This window comes from Pogoniulus pusillus, chromosome Z, assembly GCF_015220805.1.
Source record: "Pogoniulus pusillus isolate bPogPus1 chromosome Z, bPogPus1.pri, whole genome shotgun sequence".
NCBI lineage: Eukaryota > Metazoa > Chordata > Aves > Piciformes > Lybiidae > Pogoniulus > Pogoniulus pusillus.
The window spans coordinates 53,053,330-53,074,525 of record NC_087309.1 but is presented as its reverse complement, the minus strand read 5'-3'; the positions used below and the strand labels follow the sequence as shown (position 1 = coordinate 53,074,525).

Below are 21,196 nucleotides of genomic sequence, written 5' to 3'. Positions count from 1 at the left end.
TTGCTGAACAAGGGCGGCCGCGCGTTTGGCGGCCTTCGCGCAACTCAGACGACCCTAATAGGCAGGTCCTAAGACGCCAAGCTATGAAACCGGCATTTCCATTTCAAAAAGCCACGTGAAAATTATTGCTCCCCATCAAATGCCAGTGACAAGCGGTTTTCAGATCTGCCTCAAATCCTGCAGATATAGATACACACACACATATATATATACACACACACATGCCTAAGGGCGACGGGAAACTCTCCACGCAGCACTCTGGCCCTGCCTATGGCAAGCGCGCCGACTGCAAAGCCTGTCAAGGCCCTGCTCCCGCGGTCCGGCCAGCGCCGTCCCTCAGCGTGCCCCACCCCGCCCCCCAAACTGTAGCAAGCCGCCTGCCAACGGAGCACCGACCTGCTGCGGCACCGAGCGCCCTCCCGCACCAGAGCACGCTTCTCCTGAACGCAGGGCCCGCCATCGCGCCGAGGGAGGAGGGGAACGGCAGCACGGGGCAGTTCTAAGAGCGCCCCGCCCTCAGCCGCCGCCGTCAGGCCCGGACAGAAGATGGCGGCGGCGCTGTCCGGTGGCTCTCAGCAGATGGTGCGGGAGGTGGTGCGTCGCTCGGCCCTTCGCCCGCCCGCCTCGGGCTGCTGGGGCTGCTTGCCCGGAGGTACCGGGGACTGCGAGTAGGGGCGGGCGGCGGTATGCCCGGGCAGGGCCGAAAGCTGCCAGCGGGCTGAGGACAGGGCTGGAGAGGCACAACTCCCGGCATTCCCGGCGGCCTAGTGCCTGACGGAAGCTGTAGTTCTTGCGAGTCTGCCCTGCTTGGCACTGGCTGTGGCGGGCGGGAGAGCGCCGTAGGGCGAGCGCTGTGCCTCAGCATGGGCCGCTTGTGCTGCGGTGCGCAGGCCGAGCAGGTGCGGCAGAACTATCGCAATGGGAGGTGCAGCGGCACTGTTACCCAATTTATGCCAAGGTTGTCACTGCTTGGATATAAACCCCTGAAAGAAACAAAATCAAAGCCCAACAAAACCAGCCAGCTTCCTAACTGGGTATTTATTCTGAGATGACAGCGTTATCCTGGGCTGCACCTGCAGTTTGCCGTCACCACTAGAACCGTGCTTGGGCTTCAGAGGCCTTTTGTAGGCACTAATTTGCCCAGAGAATAAAATGGAGGCATGTGGAAAAGGAGTGTATAGCAGAAAGCTACCCAGCGTGGGCCACGTCTGGAATCCCAGGCTGCTGCACTAGTGTTGGTGCAGAGTTTGCTCAGTTTGTGACTTTCTTAGGCCTCTCAGGGGCCCCTGAATGTAAGAAGGGTAAAATTCTGCTGCCCCAAGCTTTCTTGTGACACCATTTGTGACAACTAAGTGGTTGTGCAATGTGTTGTGCCTGTGCCACCCCAAATACTTAGGTGATTCTTGCCTCGTCTTTGGAGGGGCCCAGGACAAGGATGGCCTTTTAGTGTTAGACCAGATGATACGGTCTGTGGGAAGGAAATGACAAGGTAATCCAGGCCAATTTCATTGCTAAAGTACATTCTCTTAGCCATTGGAACTCTTTCTATCAGATGGCTAAAACTGCCATTTAGCAGAATCTTTTTCTTCATGTTCTATGAGGTATGCTTCACTCACCTATATAACAAATGTTGTTTTTTTATTTGCATGCCCTATTGCAATTTTCTAGAGAAATTCAGAAGGAGAATAATAACCTAACTCGATTCAGTACCTCCTTATTCCTTCATTGTAGTTCTTTAAGAAGCTGAAACTTAAAATTCAGATTGTGACAATGAAAATTATTTCAGTGACTTTCTGATACAAGCTCTTGGATTCCAAATAAAAATCTACAAGATAGTTGGCTGTGCGACAGCAGAAACTTCACAAAGAACATTTTCCTAATTGCCATGTTAAAGGAACTTGCAATACAGTACAGTGAGCTGTTAATTTTGGGATTAAATGTGAAATGACTGTCTTATATCCAATATCTGTACTACACTGGACTTCATCCGGTGTCCTGAGTGTTACTACAATCTAAATAATAAGCCTTCCAGTTTTGCATTCCTAATACGTTTGGAGCTTCTAAAGAGATGCTTTCTGCTACAGTGGGGACAGCACATCGGAGCAAAGGAGACTGTGCCACTAGTGAATTGCAGTGAACAAGAACAGACAAATCATTATAAAAACATGAAAAGAGAGAAAGATCTTATGCTTGTACAGAATCTTCATGTGTGCTTTGGCTAGGCAAAGATAAATGGTGTCTCTAGGGTTTTTTTGCACATCAAATAAATATGTATTTCTTCATACTTGTACACGTTAACTATGGAAAATTGACATTTTGATTGGATTCTTTTGTCAGGGGTATGAGCTGTTTCTGGCAGTGTTTTTAGTGCCATGCTGCCAGTAGTCTGGCATGGCATAGTATTTAAAAGCAGTAATTAAAATCCACAAAGTTCAGTAGTACTAAAATCTAACCTTCCTCTTTTGTTCTTATAGTAGGGAAGCGATATCTTCTTACAGACAGTGATGCAAAGTTAGAAGAATTTCAGCGGACAAAAGTGGCAATTCAACATAAAGTTAATGGCAATAAAGGTATTAGTGTTTATTTTGTAATCATCATTCTCGGTTTTAGCCTGAGTCTTAGGAAAGAAGACGAAAAAGATAATTGTAACAGGACAGTAACTGACCCCACTTAATGCAACAAGTTATGTTTCCTGTTGAAAGTTTTTTTGTAGCTGAACTTAGTGGAAAATCTGAAGCTTTGCAGAATGAAATGGTATGAATTCTGCTATATTGGAAAATGTGTAGAAACTTTCAGTTATGCAAGGTGTCCAATTTCATCAAATAGTCTGAATATATTTCAGGCTATAAAACTTCCTTCAAATATATTGTCAGCAGAGACAGTTAATATAAGCCTAATAAGTACATAACGCTCCAGAGAAAGTCCATGACAGTAATTGTCTTTTAATCTGCTCTGTAAATTTAGTTAGCTTAGTCTTTTAGATTTTTTTCTTCCCTTTACCTAAGTTCTCAGTTGTACATCCAGTTCCAAACGAGGTATGTATATTCAGAATGTGAAAAACCAGGCTTTCCAGACTAACAAAGGATATATACTGGTGTTTTTTTGTTTTTTTTTTTTTTTCCTACTGCATGAGCACCACCAAAGTCTTCCTTACAGGGTCTTTTCATCTTTGATCAGCAGGCCCCTCTTTATTGCTGACGTCAGGATATCTCTGCTTCTCCTTTATGTCCTTCCTGCTTTCCTTACTCACTGCAGGCCTGGGCCTTTACAAGATTACATACCACAGATGTCCAACTAGTAGCTGCAGACACGTGTGCAGTAGTCGTTGTGTAGGTTTGCATATTATCAACTGACTAAATAAACATTTCTACCAAGTTTTTTTTTTATGGTTTACTACAGACACCCTCAAAATGTGCATCTGGTCTGTAAGGCTCTTTACCAGCACTCCTTCTTTTTTCTTATATAACTATACTGGTGTTTTGGTTTTTTTTCCTACTAAATAATTAGTCATTGTTCCCATTTGAGATTCCACTCTCCTCCCTTTTCTGTGGGAAAAGTAACAGTAAAAAGGGTAAACAAATGACTTAGTCATAATTGAGAAGTTACAAAGTAATTTCAATCAAAAAAATAAGGTATTTAGAGAAAAGGAAGGGTACAGAATAATAGGGGAAGGGGATAAATATGAATATTTGCAAATCCCAGTCACAGGTGGAAATGGATTCTCTGGATGTCGGCCCAAACCATGTGGCAAGGCTTGACCATGCAGCAGCAGAAGCTTTTTTGAGAAAAATGAAAGAAGGAACCCATGAGACCAAAAGTTGTCTCCCATAGAGGCAGGAAAGGGGGAATAGACATGATCCCATGCCTCCCACCTGGGGGTCGGGTGACCACCTCTTTCCCACCAGTTTGACTTAATCCAGGAACAGTCATGCTATTTAAAGTATACACAGATGCCTTTCTTTAAGGAATATAAACATAAATATTCCCTGAATATTTAGGGAAGGCTATGTGAAACAATGTTTCCTGCACCTGTTTATCATGATTAGGTGTTCTGGTGATACAAGTTGACAATTACTCCAAAGGATGTATTTGATTTTTTTTTTTTTTTTTTTTTTTTTTTTTTTTTTTTTTTTTTTTTTTTGTGGCAAGGAAGAGACAATCACATTTAGTTTTATACAAACCATCTTCTGGGGCAGATATGGAGCAAAGTCAGTATGACAGTTTTTCTGTGATAAATTAAAATGGGATTTAAATCAGGAAGTGGCAAGTCATAATGTTATTGTATTTTGGTCTGATGGTGACATGCTCATATTGGAAATCGTTCACCCTGTACTTGAGATGCATTGAATTTACTGCTACAGATCACTGAGTCTTGCTAGGTCAGGTTGGAAGAAAGCAAGTACTTGCTTTAACAGATGGCAATAGACCTTTTAGTTTCATAGAAATAGTAGCCTCTGAGAATTCTTTGAAACAATATGCTAAACACCTGTTTGTGTGAATGAATGTTTCTCTGCACAGTGTTTAGCCTGGTACTTGAAAAAATAAAAAGGAGTAATGTGAGCTAGGAATAAAGTTGGTTTAGGAATGGAAAAGGCAATGCTGACTATCTGTTACGCAGAGTAAACAGTAGCTATTGTTTATTATAGTAATAATGCAGCCATTAACTATAATAATTACACTTTTACCTATAGCAGTTTGAAAATTACCTGGAGTAGTACTAGTAACTGCTATGTGATCTTCACAAGTGCAGTTTGGATCCCAGGTGCTCTTTACACGTCTGCACACTTTTGAACACAGCACAACCATTATGTATGATTACGTAATTATATATCTGTACGTTTGTTTTACTCCACAGGATTCAAGTCTGCATCTCACGCTTGAGTAAGAACTGGAATTTGCATGTAGCACCAAACATACATCTAGTAGCATTTCTCTGGGGTCCTCATTTATGTTTCCTTTGTAGATAACTACCTTGAAAAGAGCAGTGACCGAGCAACTACAAAAAAGATCACGTCCCTGCCCAAGATGGCAGGGTAGCACTGTTAGAGGAATGGGGTTATCAGTGATTTTGATTCTGTGTATATTTGAATAAGTCTTGACATTACAAGCTAAAGGCCTTGTCATAGTGCTCATTTTGTTGTAGGAAAATGTGCTGGATAGAGAGGAGGAACAGAGGCAACTCACAAGTTTATGACTGTGTATAGAAATACATAGATTATGTATGAGACTCAGTGTTTGCATCAGTTGTGAAGGAATGTAAATGTTCTTTGTGAGAACAGTGTTAAGTAGTTCTTAAGCTCATTTGAATCCTTAATGGGACTGCTCTTGTTTGCTTTCTTTTTTTGAGAAAAAAACATAAGGTAGAAAATGTCAATCTACAAAATTTCCTTCTTTTTCACATTTTTTGGTTTACCTGATCTGTTCCGTAACATATGGAATGAAGTTGTGTTCACAATAAGGCTTTCTTGGTTTTGCCAGTCTGGTGTGTCTTCATAGAAACACATAGGCATGCTTCTCTGTCAGAAGTTTTATATGCTTTTCTTGGTGAAAGGAACAAGCTTACTGTTTCATTGAATCGCCATGTTTCAGATACCAAGTCTGCCACACAAGTAGCGGAATCATCTATAGACTACTGCTGTAATGTGTTTTATTTTCAGATCCATATTTTGAAAGCATTAAAGAAAAATTAAAGAAAAATGAAACAATTCTCAAAAGGGAATTAAAAACTTTACTGCATTTGTGTCAGAGTTCATCTGATGTCGAACTAGCCAGAAAAGTTATTTACAGGTATTTTTAACAATCCAGGTAACTATTTTATATCTTTATTCTTTTACTTTTATTAGATCATGTTAAGTTATGGGGTTATCTTAGCTGAGGGCTACTTCTTTAAGGCTGTGGTTTTCTTACTTTGGATCTTCCTGCCCTCCAGAGACTCTCAGATTAAAGGAGAATCGTGCTATAGGAGCAAAATGATGTCTTACTGCATGTAGAGTGAATGGTGAGACCACAGAAATACCATCTCTTGGCTGAGAGAGGTGGAGCATTCAGTGGCTTTTTCCAGCCGAGATATGCCTGTTTATGAACTGGTCTGGACTCAGCAGTGGCATTTCAGGAGGTTTTGTGAATAAAGTCCTTCCCAGCAGTTACAGAGTAGAAACTATGAAGAAAAAACTGAAACAATTTATTTTTATGTTTTGTTGTGGTTTTTTAGCATAAGATATAAAAAGCTGAGGTATTTTAGCAGACACTGGCACTAAAGTAAACTGCTGTGACTTCCTCTGCTGTTACCCTGTGAATAGAAAGTACCTGAGAATTCTTGTGGCAGAGACCAGTTCTACCAATGCAGCTAACTTTATCAGAAATAGAAGAGTTTGCATGCAACTAGTTAATTTATTACTTTAATCAAACTAATATTTTTTCTGTAAAATTAATCTATTATCTAAATGTCATTGACTGATGCAGACAGAGAAGTCTATCTCTGTCATTGCTCATACAGATCTTGCTGTCTATGTAAAGCTGTTTTCTCTTGACAAATTCCATGTCCTCTCTGATATTATAATTTTTCTAATCTTGCTAATAGGTACCATGAGCAGAATGGAATCACAGCCTTACATGATTTTAAATTTGGGCCCCTTTTTATGAGGCTCTGTTATGAGTTGGACCTCGACAGACTTGCAATAGAACTTATAAAAGATCAGGTAATTCCTCTATATGTTTTCCAAATATTCTTGTTATTACTAATTCAATGTGATTCGTATGCTGTACATGAGCCTTGCATGATCTCATAGACTTCAAAATGTACGTGGTGCAGTAGCTAGGATGTCTGTATCAGCAATGTGTGGATGCAGATTACATGGTTTTTACTTACAAAATAGCAAAGTCATAATCGAGAGAAAAAGACATGCTAGTTTGATGCTACATTTTCCTGCATCCTATGTTGCACTAGATTCATTCTTGGAAATGAACACTTCTGAGTTTTTATGTAGTAGTCTTCTGAAATTCCTTGGTTATTTGCGTCAACAATTTACCATGTTACTGTCTGCTTCACACTCCCTCTAAACCCTCTAGAGGTGGTACAATATTCATCAGCTCAGGAACTTGGCCATTTTAGTACTGAAGAAACTTAGAGATGTGTTTTGGAACATCTACAAAATGCTACGTGTACTATTTTGACAAGATGTTAGTCACTCATCAGCATATAATACAAATATTTAGTGCAATAATGTTGTGTCTCCAAAATTCTCTGATAGCCAGAGGAAAGTCATCTCTTTACGTCAATTAATATGGTATGAGGTATGCCTAGCCAGAAGTGGGAGAAAGCTTGCTTGGGCTACTAGTCTTAAATTAGCTATGCATAACAGTCTATGTGCGTTTTGGTTAGGTTTGACTTTTTTTTCATTAATATCTATGTCATTAAGACAAGTCCTGCACTACTTGCAGTACTTAGTAACTGATGGATAATAAGGTACAGTACTGCTTCTTTAGACTGCTGCAGAAATTTAGGCTTACTACCTCAGGCATATTATATAGCTATTTCCAAAACACAGTGTGATTAAAGGGAATGTAAAATATACCTTGTCATTCTTACGCTACTCTGCTTGTAATTACTCAAGCCCTTGTGCTGATCTGTTCATCATTTGATGCTGCAATTAGGAAAAAATATTTTAGTTTCTTTTAACATACTGCTGAGCTGCTGCGTTGTTTTTCTGGTGAAATTTCAAAGTTGTGATAGTCAGTGACTTCTGCTTGTGTCGCATTAGAGATTACAATCTGTCATTGAAAAAAAATATTAATGATGGGAATCTCTGGGAAATTTCTGTTTATTATTAGTGAGTATTTGGCCATACTAAAGCACTGGTATTACAGAGGTTACTTGGCAGAGGGACAGTCAGGGAATGCCGAGAGTTAGATGTTGAACTTGTGAAGGTAGACCTTCTTCCAGTGGGAGGGGCTGTCAAATGCTTTGTACAGAAGGAATGTTCACTGTCCTAACTTTCTCTGTTGTTGCTCTGTTTCTTCTACAGAATTTGAGTGGTTTTTTCTCAGAGAGTGCATCATTCCATATTTTAATGAAAATGTTATTTAAAAAGGGCCATTTTGAAAGTAAGTACTCTGTGGGCTAAGACAAGTCACCTTGAGAAGGATGCTTCTCACTTGTAGGTGTGTGTGTAGATGAATACATATTTTTAATAAATACTGCAGACTGGCTTATAGTTTTATAAGGCTAAATACCATGAAGCAGTGTAGATGTGAATGAGGAGTACTGTAGAGTGTAATAAAAATGAGAGGCTGTATTTGTTTCATACTTTTAAGTGCTATTACCGTTTTCAGTTGAACAGAATTGTGATTGTCCAGTGGGACTTGTTTCCTAAAGCCTCTTCTAAATGCTTGACTTCTCTTTGCTTTGTGATTTCCTGTGGGTTTTAGTTTTCTCTCTTCAAAGTTTCTTTTACATGACTTCTGGAGCAGTAAGTTCTCCATATTGTTTGGCAGTTCTTCATTTGTGTCAGAACAGGGCAAGAGTACGCTTTTTTCCTTTGATAACAAAACCAGGCTATAGTTTCTTGGTTTGTCTTAACTGGTGTGTCCACGGAATGGCTACTGCAGTATTTAAGTCAAATGCTTCGAATTGGTTTGGCCCTTTGTGCAGAGATAAAAGGGAATCATCTGACACTATTGAAAAGACCTTCCATGAAAAAATTCTAAATAAGCTTTCCAAGCAAGTATCTTAATTTATTTATTTTTTTAACACACAGCAGTTGTTTTCTTGATGTTTGGCAAATCTAAGTCCAAGAGTGGTCCTAAAAGTTGAGTCTTAGCCACAGTTGAAATAAGCAGACCAGAACTTGAATGCTGTGTTGTAGTGTAGTGGAACATATGCGTTATTGAGGAGCTGTTAGATAGTTTGCCTAAAGTGATGGAAACTTTGGTCAAGTGTTTGAAAGACTTACTTTCTGGGTAGTCAGGAAGAACAAGAGTGGCATTTTCAGGTATCCAGAATTTAGTTTTAGATTTGTATGAAAATAATAGAACACTAAGCCAGATGGTAAAAGAGGTTGAAAACTTCCTTACTGGGAAGAAATATTTACATCCAGCTCGCCCTAAATTAAATTTTTGGAAATGCAGTATTTTTTTAAAAAATAACAGATTTCAGTTTAGACCAAGCTGGGGGGGGGGGGGTGGATTTTGTTGTTGTTGTTTTTTGTTTGGTTTGTTTTTTTTTTAATTCAGTTAGTAAATGCACAGCCTTAAATTTGTGAAGTGAGTAACACTAATGTCTCCTTGATAGATGCTTTGGAAGTTCTGGTAGAAATGAAAAAACAAGGTATACCTTTCAACAGAGAAACCTATCTACTTGCATCTGCCATATGTTACAAATTGGTAAGTACTTCCAATTTACATAATGAAAACATATTTGAAATGTCTTCTGTGTGTCTTCATTTTTTTTGAGATTAAAAAATTTCCATATGTTCCCAGATAGAATTTCTTATCTAGTGCAGATACTCTAGCCATATTTGAGTTCTAAATTGCTTCATTATGCATGATATGGGGCACATTATATAGCTTCCTATACAAACTAATCTTTCAAAGCACATCTCAAAACATTACATGGACATAAGTACTAAGGAACAAATTTGATACAACCTTTGATATCTCACAGATTATTTCTCTGGGATTTGTATGTCTCTTCAGTGTTTAAGCCTCAATATTGATTTTATAGTCTGACTTTCTGAGGAAACAAGGCATAAATATTATATGTTCTGTTTGTCAGACATCTTCCACTCATTTGTCCCCTCCTCCTCCAGGTAACTTTGAACCATTTCTGTAATTGCACCCAAGTTTGACAAGGATTAGAATTCTGAAAGGTTTGTTCCTGCATGCCTGATGAAAATGGGCAGCTGGATGGAGGAAAGAGACCTCAATTAAAGCCTTCAGTGTGAGACAGGCTGCCACTTGAGCTGCTTCGTATTTTTAGCTCAGAGGAAGAGAGCATGAGCACAGGAGAAACTAGGCTATACAGCCTCTACAAGTATGTTTTCAGAAGTCTTTCCCTTTTGTATCACAGTGAGATCCCAAAAGATATTTGGGGTTGTTTTGGTTTTTTTATCTTCCTCTCCGTATTTGAATTGGTTTTTCAATTTGAAGCATTAGCATAGGCCCTTCTTGAGCCAAGGAGGCAACTCTTCTTCTGTTTCCTCCTGTTCTTGAAAGGGAAGACACTAGCTAAGGAAAAAAATACTCCACCAGAGTAAACTTCCTCAGATTTCCTAGTTAGCCATGCAATGAAATTTGAGTGCACATGTGGTAAAAAGGAGTTGGCCTAGAAAAACAGTTCAGTGATAATTTATGTGGTGCTTCTGAAATTCTCAGTTCTAATATATCAAAGCCGTCTTTAACTCAGGGGAAATAGTCATATAGCTTTGATGTTTGGAGAGCTGAACAAGTGTTGTGAAAGTTGTCTGCATTTAAAAATAATTAGAGATTGATGAATACAATCAGTTTAGGGATATTACAAGTTCTGCGTAGAAGGTGCCTTATTTAGAAAGTTAGGAATATACAAAGATTCAAGCACTATATTACAAGCCCAGTTTATAAGCTGATGTTTGCTAGTAGTTTCTCTTGAGGCAGCATTTACCACTGTAAGGCTGCTTCTGGGCTTATACTCTAGCTGTGTAGGCAAAGGCTTTCTCACAAAACCAACCATGTTTTTCTAAGGTATCCTTTGCTCTCTGTGCGGTAGCTTATTCCCTAAAGTCTTTATATGGTTTGCTGTCAGAAGGCTTGGATCCATGGCATGTGCAACAGAAAGAGTTTCCTGAGACCTTTGTTTTCCTCTGCTTCTGTCCCTGCCTGTGTTTTCAGTAGAGAATCAGGCTCGTTGTTACTTGTTTAGCAGATTGATAGAGAGGAGAATTTATCCAAAATTGTCAACCGCGTATTGTGGGTGGGTGATGTGTTCAAGTAAGATAAAGAACTACCAGTAAGGGAGTAAGCTCTAGTAACCCTTTATGCACTAGAGGATTAGGTAGAGATCTTTTAAAAGCTTAATCTGTTGATTCAGCTGCTAGAGGCAGGAGGGGAAATCATGAAGTAGAAAGTTGGTTTTACTCATGATGCAACAAAAGAAACTTCAGAAAAAATCTTGAAGGAAATACCTTCAAAATACACTACTTGAATACTGGAAATAATAGGGCTGGTATCATTAAGACTAGTGCTGGATTTTTCCCAGGTTAATTCTTCATTTCTTTTGAACCATGCCAGAGACCAGTACAAAAATATGTGCAAAGCTTAAAGTTCAGATTATTGCTACTGGATAAACAAAGGAATTAATGTTTAATCCTTATACAGAAGGGTTTTAGAGGTCAGCTCTAAAACACTTCTGGGATCTTTCAAATCATTGTAAGGCACTGCTATCCTCTAATGTAACAGATGGTCCTTTTTCTAGTGCAAGAAAGAGCTGTAGGCCTTTTGATGACAACAAAATGTAATAACAATCTTCTGGTGGTCAGAATGCTTCGAATTTTTCAAAGAATGTTTTTGACTACAGGTTTCTCATATAATTTAAAAGGTGCTTTCAGAAGCTGTGCAGGCCATTCAGCATTGGCATAAAATTTATCCCTTAAACAGCCAAACGGTGACCTTGTCCATTAAATTATGGCCAGTAGTTTGCAGGAATGACACAATAGAGACAGACATCAACACCAAACACCAGGAAGAACTATAACACTTTTATCTATGTTGTTGATGCTAGGCTTTACAAAACTTCCCTGATTTCAGGCTTTAAATTTGAAAGATATTATTTTGTTTGGGAACCAGTCAGCTCTACACATGATTTCCAGAATGAGAAGCGTTGTTTTTGAGCATTGATGAGATAGCACACAATTAAACTCATTGCCACTTCTATAGATTCCTGTTGAAGATAGTCCTATCAACAATGGAAGCATTCTGTGTTGGGGACCAGGGACATGTCTAAGATATGTTATTAAAATACATACTTTGTGAATGCCTCATAAGGTTTAATCCATAACAGAGACTACAAACTGCTGAATGTTCAAGTTTGCACATGCACAGATTTGTGCAGAGTCATGGTGCTGAGTTGTTCAGTGCTTAGAAAGCATTGTCTTTTGTTAACTATCTAATGTAGCTTTTATATAAAGTAACGGCAAAAAGTCAGCTTACTTTTCTGAGTTCAGAATGATTACAAAGTGAAAAGTGCCTGTTGTTTTTAGCTTACTGCCACGAATTGTCTTATCTCACAAAGAAGCCAAAACAGCTAGGACAAGGCATAGTTATTAAAATAATGGAAGTTATTTTTACCCTCTTATGAATTCTGTAACTTTGAATGTTGTATTTTGATGTGCTTCACAAGAAGTGCTGCACAGATTCTGCTTGGTGGGATTGCCTGAATGATCTTACAGTGTACTGACTTCTGAGTGTAATTGCAATTTCCTGTAGTATTTTCAGACCAGAAGAATAAAAAGTGCAACTTAGGTTTGAAATTTCTGTGCAGGGCAGCATGGAGTCATGCAAAATCTCTGAGAAACTGATTGAAGAAGCACAGCTAAAAGGTGATGTATTACCATTGCGAGCATTCTGCTTTGCTGTTGCAACTGCTCTGAAGCAGGTAAAGCACCTTATTTGTGTCTCAGTCTCTCTGTTTTTATTGTAACATGGTAGTCAATGAAAGGAAGCTAGCATAGAGGAAGCGTGAACAGATCTCTGAAAGAGATTTTATTCTATGTAATAACGTCAAGTACCTCAACTTTTAAGCCAGTGAAAGACTAGGATTACAGATAACCCACACAAAGTAAACATGAGTATTGTGAAATCTAGGTTGAGTCTAATGCACAGGTATTTTGTGCTACAGAGTGCCATATAGAATATTTTCAGAAAAGAGCCTGCAGATTAGATGTAACCCTGGACATAGTCCAGCAGATGCTGCTATTTAGTGATGGTTTCCTTCTTAATATATTTACACAATTCAAAACGTTTATTTTGGGAGGCAAACTCAAAGGCTATGATGTGTGTTGCCCCCTTGCCTGTCTTTCTCCACAACATGTTTTCTAATGTGGGGAGGTTTTCATGTACATTATGCGCCTGAGTGCTAATATGAAGCCGCTCTGAGGCAGTTCAAAGTGAAAGACTAAGCTGAAGAATCACAGGAAAATCTGAAGTCTAGTGCTTCTTCTAACATTTATTTGTGTATACAGCTTAAGGAGATTCTGAACCTTCTTTGTTTCATGTCTAAACAGGCTACAGACACTGTAACAACTAATGGTTGTTCACAGATTTGAGTGAATGAAGTAGACTCATGAACATTTTCGTACACATTCTGGTCTTCACACTGTCTCTGTGAAGAGAGACACTGAACAATAGCATCATTGAAATTAGTTTATTTGAGTGCATTATGGCTTCCTCCTGAGATTAAAAATCTAAGTCTGTTTTTTAAACAGTATGAAATATCCTTGTTGATGCTGCTTTATGTAAAAATCAATTAAAATACTTGTTTTGCAAATAGAATAATACTCCACATTACACTTAACTGTCCTTTCATCAGAATTGTTTTGACAGCACACCTTGCTGTAATGTATTTCTTGATTCTAGGTAGCAGTAGTTGGTCTGCTGAGTGTCAATGTACCTCTTACTGTCTATAAAAATCAGCAGGTGGAATAGATACCATTCTGTAAATGTCTGTGTTTAAAAGTGCTGGGCAGGATAAATACCAACATTAACCTACACTGTGCTTCATTTAAGTACACTGGCATGTGCCAAACTGAGCATGTGTGCAGATCTTTTATGTGGTTTTGTGCTCAGTACTATTTACATGCTTCCTTTGCCTGGTTATCTGAGGGAGAGAATACTATCTTGTCTTCAAAAGAGCCACATGACATGGAAACTCTGTCATCAGGTATTCCTTTCACAGTTTGGGATGCTGCTTGGAGTCTAAGGATCTTGGTGGGGGGGGATTCTAGATGCTGATTTGTAAGTCACTGAAAAATTCTGAAAGACTGTTCTTCTTGAACTGTTATGAAAATGTGTCACACATGTTTAACCTTTTTTTTCTTTATTATTATTTCTAATTCCTTCCTAGAATGACGTAGCACAAGCCAAATTTCATTGTTCCCAGATAATGAAAACAGAAAATGATTTATACAATAATCTTAAAGTAAGTGTACTTGTTTTGTATTAGAATCTTGTACTATAAAGACTGAATGAGGCACTTAGTGCCATAGTCCAGTTGATTGGATAGGGCTGGGTGATAGTTTGGACTGGATGATCTTGGAGGTCTCTTCCAACCTGGTTGATTCTATACTGGGCAATAAACTTCTGTGGCAAAGTAACAGAAAACCAGCACAGGCATGTATCATTAGTGTTGCTGAACCTGCTTTTGAGCCAACAGACTATTGACAGACAGTTGCACGAGTTACATTCTGAATTGTTATCACCCTCCTCTCATTTTTAAAAATCACTTCCTAGAATACATGGGAATGGAAAGTAGACCAATAATACATCTGGGAGTGTGGACTCATGAACAGTTTCTAATTACAGCATTATGACTATCTGCTTTCTTGCTACCTGAGATAAAAAAAAAAGAAAAAACAAAAAATCCCAGAACAAACAACCAAACCAAACAAACCAAACAAACAAACAAAAAAAAACCAAAACAAAACCCAACCCACAGCTCCACGTAAATGCCTTCATTAGCTGTGCTCTTCACACTTCAGACCTCCTCTATCCCTGTGACACTTAACCACATATGTGCAAAAAAATTTTTTTTTCTTTAATTGCATGGTCTAAAACCTGGGGGAAAATTGACTGAATGTGTCCTGTGAGTGACTTCTCTACACTATGGGGGAAAAATGGTTTATTCAAGAACAGCTTAATGCAACTCTGTCAGAGGAGATCTCCTTCTAGGCTCACCTTTCCTTGCTAGGTCTAATCTGGGGCGAAAACAAGAAGAGAATTATAAGGAAATTGATTGTTCTCTCTTCTTTCTTCATGGTTAATGGATTTTTATCAATATAACATCTAGAAACATGTGTTGTCCTGCTTTGATTCATGTCTCCCTCAAGTGCTTTTTAAAAAAAAATGCATTCTGATGATAAGTATCATTTGCATGGTGTGATTTTATTTTATTTTTAAGATTCTTGTCCAGCTCAAATCTGGTTCTATGGAAGAAGTAATGCAGATTTTAAAGGCAGCAATAGAAGTAGATACTCCACCCTTTGTGAAAAAAATCGAGTTTTCTGGGCAGGTGGTAAGTATATAGTAATGAAAGAAGGTCCATGGTGCTTGTCTGAGCCAGGATGAATAGTTGTTCAGCTACACAGTTTCAGTTCCCTGAGTTCACCGTGCTGACATTGTTTGGGTTCTGGTACATGCAGATGCTAAAGCAGCTGGCTCGCTTTGTGCACTGTTGGAGAAAGCACTTAGCTATTTTTTTTTCACTGTGCATCCTGCTGTTAGAAGCTCAGATTTCATCTAGCTGTAGATAAAGTGTTCCCTAATGGCATTAAATAATTTAGTCCCTTGCTTTCTGTTCTGTTTTCATTTGATGTAAAAATGAGAATAAAATTTTGATTACAGTGCTATTGTTATTTTCTCCTCCACAGCTGGCTGCAGTAAGGGAAAAGATGGAAGAAAATTCTGACCTTTCTGCCAAATTTGAAGATATTTGTATGAAGCTAGAAGCTTCAGGACAGATAACTACATGCACGCTGGAAGACATGCTTTTCCAGATTCCTAGTTCAAAGAAGACCCATGTAAAGCTTTTGAATCAGAAGCAATTGGGCTATCAGACTGCTAAACCGCTTCAGTTAAATCTGTTGTTGGAATAGTTCAATATTTGATGGCAAACTGAACCACTGTTAGCATCTCTTACAGGCAAGGGTCTTCATCTCTCCTGTGCCATGAGCAGTTGTTTGTGTGAAATTGCATGTAGCATCCATGTTTCAGTTTTGATGCTAAAATCAAGCCATCGATGCAGGAATCCTTTTTAGACACTGTTTTGCATAAGAAGCAAAATTTCTTTTTACTCTTCGCTGAAGGCACGTGTTTGGACTACTCTCACAACCTGTGAGCACTAGCAAAGATTTCCTGTGGTTACTTATACATAAACTCTTACAGAGGCACACCTATCTAACACAGCTTCATCTCCTATCTAGTGCATAATCATGGGGCATGATTCAGCAAAACATTTCAGTAGCTGCACCTGCCAAGTCATTTGACTGTCTCCAAACCATCTCCTCATATTACCTTTTATGGCACTATAGGCACTTTGACATTTCTTCCAGCAGCATTCAGTCCCAAACAAATAAAATGTTCTATGAACATCTTGTCCTGTCTGTCTTCTATATTGATTAGGAGGCGAAGTGAGAGTTTGAAAACAATTTGTGACAAAAATATGTTCCAACAATTGGTAAAAAACATACCATGACCAACTGATGAAATAAGAAACTCAGGGTCCTCAGGAAAACAAAGAGGAGGGAAACAAGCCAGACTGCTGCTCAGCCATCGCTCTTCATAATGCAGACATGCCCAAGGCCTTTGAAATGTCAGCCTAAGATACCTCCGTGACAGTGGGTATTTGTATGCTGCTCAGAGCTGGAGTGATAGAATGGTTTGAAATTTTAACTCAGACACTTAAATGTATTTTTCCTATTCTAAATGTCTTTACGGAAGTGAACAAAATAATATATATGTGGCTGACCTAACTTAGGTGATTCATAAGTCAGTCCTCAGCAGATGTAATGTTCTGACTGACAGGATAGATGCAGTCCAGAGTGTAAATGTAAAGAAGTGCTTTAAATATTTATTCAAATTCTGTATGTCTCAAGAGAATTGGAGAAAAGCATGCACCTTTATTCTGTTCAGTGTTAATTTGTTTTTTTCCTTATCAAACAGTATCATGGAAATGCTGACAGTGTTGCAAATGGAGTTACAAAGTTTGGTCACAGGAGAGGTGTTGGTTGGATTCTGATTTCCCAGCAACCAAGGTTAGGAAGCAAATACTTAGGGGGTTTGCTGCATCAGAGTAGCTGGGATGTCAAGGACAGAGTTATTAGGGAGCATTTCTTGGAGGCAGCCTCAGAAAATAGGATGTACACTACATTAGTGTAGTCGGTGGAGTAGCTGTATATATGGAGCTTTAATCAAGGATAGAGTTTGGAATTAAAAGGAAGCCAACGCTGTAAAATTCAAGTAGTATATGTGTAGTTTGAGGCTGAAAAATCTGGGGAAAAACATAGTGTTTGCATTTTAAAGCGAATCGCTGCATTTTTTTTTCTAAATTTCACTGCAGGAAACGTATGTTGGAAATGCTGCTGAAGCTTTATGTATTAAGTAGTTCACACGGGGATCTGAGGGATCTTTTGGGTAATATTACATAGGAAGTGATTGCAGTAAAAAGGTGTATGTTCCCGCACTCCAGTAGCTTTTAGAAGACGGTGACTAGGCGACAGCAGGTGGCGTTTCTAGATCACCCTCTGCTACCAATGTTACTTCCGAGGGTGAATTGTAACTGCAGTGTCAGCTAAGCAAGGACAGGGCAGAGTGAACACTTTGCCCTGTGTTTAAAGCAAGACATTGTAAAAGGGAAATCCCAAACATTAGTCAACAACCTCGAATGGCTGGTAATAGACCTAGACTTACAGGTTTATTGTGTTTTATTTGGAACTCCATTTATTGAAATAACTCTTGATGATCACAACACAGCTTTTTATAGTATTCTGTGGGAATGCTAGTCAATTAACATCAGGCTGCTGATGTTAATTCTAGTACACCAGTGGCAATTATGGAAGTCTATTTTACTATATGTTTAAGTGAAATTTGGACACCTTCTCCAGCTTGAATTGTAGCAATATTAATTTTTACATTCACCTGTGATCTGGACTGAGTGCAGTCTGCAAGGGTGATATTTCGCTGCTATAGATGCTTCTGCTTTTCTTTTTCATATTGCTTTTTGCAAGTATCTTGAGTCTTGTTTAGGAAGGATCACTTCCTCTGTGTTGCTCCCAAGATCATTTTCTTCTCCAAAACAGTAAAAATGAAGGTGAAAGACTCAGTCATTGCAGGGGAGCTCAGGACTTCTTCCAGGCCTCAGGAAAAAGCAACTGAAAATAAGTGCAGGAGCATTGATATCACGGGGACATTTACTTGGGGACCATCTGTGCAAATTAGTCTGCGTGAATGTTAAATGTATGTGATAGCGATAGGAGATTCCTTCCCATGGAGAGAAAGGCAGCAATCTGACAATCTGGACATTGTGGAGGTGCTTTCCAGGCTTATTCTTTCTTTGGACTATTGCCCCTTGCTCATTTTTCATGCAGCACTAGTGATGCTGCTGAGCGTAACCTGGACTGCGTTAAGGGTGACTACAAAGCACTGAGGATGAAGGTGAAGGGCAAGTGGGGCAGGTGGTGTCTCCTCAATCCTTTCAGTGAGAAAAAGAAAAAGAAATCAAATATCCAGAATTCTGGGCAGGGGGGGAGCATGGGAAATGATCTTAGGATACTTTCATCTACATTGGAACTGTAGCACATTTTATACCTTTCTTTTTCCACAGATTGTCTGATTCATATTATAGAATCTGAGGTTGAAACAGGTAAGATCAACATTCTGTAGCTACCTGTATTGTTCTAGACAGAACTGTTGTCCTCAGTCTCTGATTTAAGTATTCAGTTCTTAGATTCTCTATTTAGAGTCAGCATTATTGTAACTTCTCTGGTATTTTGGCTTGAGGTGCCAATACAAAGTTTTCAAATGCAACTTGTGTATAATCTTTTATTTTTCACATGTTATCAGCCTTTATTTGGCTTATAAAACTTCACAATTGGCAAGGGCCAAAGAAAATACACATCTCAAATGAGCTTTGCTCTGTCATAACAGTAAGAACAGGCCATTGGAGCCATTTCTTGCTCTGTCTGAAGTAACTGTTTGAAGAGGATGTTTCCTCTTCATATATAATACCAAGGCAGATAATTATGTGGACTAGCACTATGTTACCAATAGTCTGCTCTGATTTTCTTTCTGAATGGCCACAGATAAATGTGCAGGTCACACTTACCACCTGCTTCATGAGCAAGGCAGAAGGGAGAAGAAGTGTCTCACTTTTCTCAAACACGAAGCTTTGATTTAGCTGCATGGCCTAATGCACAGGATTGTTGCTTGAAGTAGCTGGGGGTCTTTGTTCCTGGAGACCCAAAGGGATAAATATTTGCAGCAACCTGCCCCTGCATCCACACCTACTGAAAAAGAAGTTATCCTCTTAGTTCACATGAAAAGTGTTTTTTCCCAAGGCTTTTTACTCAAGGTAAATTGTGAGATGTGCTTTCCATGTCCAAAGTCTTGAGCTAGTCTCTGCTTTCAGTGCAGTTGAGGAAAGTTTGTGGGGTGTCAGTCTCGCTGCACTTTGTGAGATGCTTCAAAGAGATTAGGACCTCAGCCATATTCAGCAGAAAAAACAGCATGAAATTAAAATTGAAAGTTGCTAATTTCTCATCTTGCCTGTTCTAGATAATGCAGACTTAACTACCATGCAAAATGTGACCGCATTTACTTCAGGGATAGGAAATGTTTTCCAGCACAAGACCTGGCAGCACCAACCTTGATGGAAAATTTTAGAAAATAATGAAAAAAAGTGACTTTATAGCAACACTTGGAAACTGAGAAAGTGCAGTGTTAATTCTTAGGTAACAAGTCTCTGGTTATTCCTCCCTCTGTAACTATCTCTAAGTGCTGCAGCATCTCCTTCAACTTTAGGGTAGTGAATGGAACTTGGTCTGGATGGCAGGACTTTGATGATATTTTTTGTTGCTTGCAAACCCACAGAGAGGAATGGTCCTGCACTCCTTTCAGAGAGTCCAACATAACCTGTTAGAACAAGAAAGGGGATCAGTTTACAAATTCACTTTGCCTAATTTTAAATGTCCTAAATATGTGATCCAACATTAGCAAAAGAGCTTGAGAGACTTCTCAGTCTCCTCTATAATACCATCACTTGGAGAAGGGTAAAGGGAAGGAAGGAAAAAAAAAAGGAGAAATAAAAGGAGTAGACATTGTTGAGAACTTCTTCTTTATGCTTGAAGCTTTGTCAGTTCTCACATCAGAATGACAGAAAAAGAGAACTGTGATGGAGAAAGGATGATACATCAACAGAATTGCCCTGGTGGGTAAGTACTTTCAGGGGAAATTCAGACCACAAAATCTGCTCCTCTGCACTTTTACTACCCTTTGTAAGGGTTTAAGGTTTGTAAGCATTGGCAAATGAAAGCTGTGGAAAATGCCTCACAAAATGCTAAAAAAAAAAAGTGTATGCTTGGTTTTAGAAAATACCCAGGGCAAGTTTGCTGATGGCACCAAACTGGGTGGAGTGGCTGACACACCAGAAGGCTGTGCTGCCATTCAGTGAGCATTGGGCAGGTTGGAGGGTTGGGCAGGAGGAAATTTAATGACATTCAAGCAAGTGTAGAAGTCTTGCACCTGGATAAGAACAACCTCAGGTATCAGTATAGGTTGGGGACTGGCCTGCTGGAAGGTAGTGAAGAGGAAAAGAATCTGAGAGTCCTAGTTAATGGTTGACCATGAGCCAGGAATGTGTTCTTGTGGCCAGGAGTGTATTAAAAGAGGTGTATTAAAAGAGGTGTTGCTAATAGGTTGAGAGAGATTCTCCTGCCCTTCTACTCTGCACTGATGAGGCTGCACCTGGAGTGCTGTGTCCAGTTCTGGGCCCCTGGTTCAAGAGGGACATAGAACTGCCTGAGTGTCCAGTGCAGATCTGTGAAGATGATTAAAGACTGAGAGAGCTGAGGCTCTGCTGCTTGGAGAAGAGAAGATGGTGACCTCATTGATGTTTATAAATATGTAAAGGATGAGTGTCAGGAGAATGGAGTCAGGCCTGATGACAGGACGAAGGGCAGTGGGTGGTAAGTTGAGGCATGGGAAGTTTGGTGTAAACATGAACAATTGTTTCACTGTGAGGGTAACAGAACACTGGAGCAGGCTGCCCTGAGGGGGTTGTGGAGTCTCTCTCTGGAGATATTCAAAACCCACCTGAATGCATTCCTGTGTGACCTGGTATAGGAGATCCTGCTCTGACAGGGGGTTTGAACTGATGATCTTTTGAGGTCTCTTCCAGCCGCTAACATTCTGTGATTCTGTGATGGGAGCTTTTGCCCTAAGGCAGCTTTGTATGGAC

At 39.4% G+C, this 21,196-nt stretch overlaps 2 protein-coding genes across 2 annotated transcripts in view; one reads left to right on the top strand and one right to left on the bottom strand.

Annotated features, from left to right (window-relative positions):
- The window catches only part of MRPS27 (mitochondrial ribosomal protein S27), a 52,088-nt gene extending 51,610 nt beyond the window's left edge, over positions 1-478 (bottom strand). Inside the window, exon 1 of the mRNA XM_064176287.1 lies at positions 397-478. Coding sequence (XP_064032357.1) covers positions 397-460 — 64 coding nt within the window. The 5' untranslated portion in view covers positions 461-478. The remainder of the gene's footprint in view (positions 1-396) is intronic.
- Positions 462-16,332, top strand: PTCD2 (pentatricopeptide repeat domain 2). The gene is made up of 10 exons (XM_064176289.1): positions 462-652; positions 2,475-2,570; positions 5,658-5,787; positions 6,581-6,698; positions 8,025-8,103; positions 9,290-9,381; positions 12,512-12,625; positions 14,093-14,167; positions 15,146-15,259; positions 15,615-16,332. Exons 1-10 carry the CDS (start codon positions 547-549, stop codon positions 15,837-15,839), a joined length of 1,149 nt encoding a protein of 382 aa, XP_064032359.1. The 5' UTR covers positions 462-546; the 3' UTR covers positions 15,840-16,332.
- The last annotated feature ends 4,864 nt before the right edge of the window (positions 16,333-21,196 follow it).

Coding starts and splice junctions, on each gene's coding strand:
- PTCD2 (XM_064176289.1), top strand. CDS start 547: ATGGCGGCGGCGCTGTCCGGTGGCTCTCAGCAGATGGTGCGGGAGGTG. Junction 653..2,474: donor CTGGGGCTGCTTGCCCGGAG/GTACCGGGGACT, acceptor TTGTTCTTATAG/TAGGGAAGCGATATCTTCTT. Junction 8,104..9,289: donor TAAAAAGGGCCATTTTGAAA/GTAAGTACTCTG, acceptor TCTCCTTGATAG/ATGCTTTGGAAGTTCTGGTA.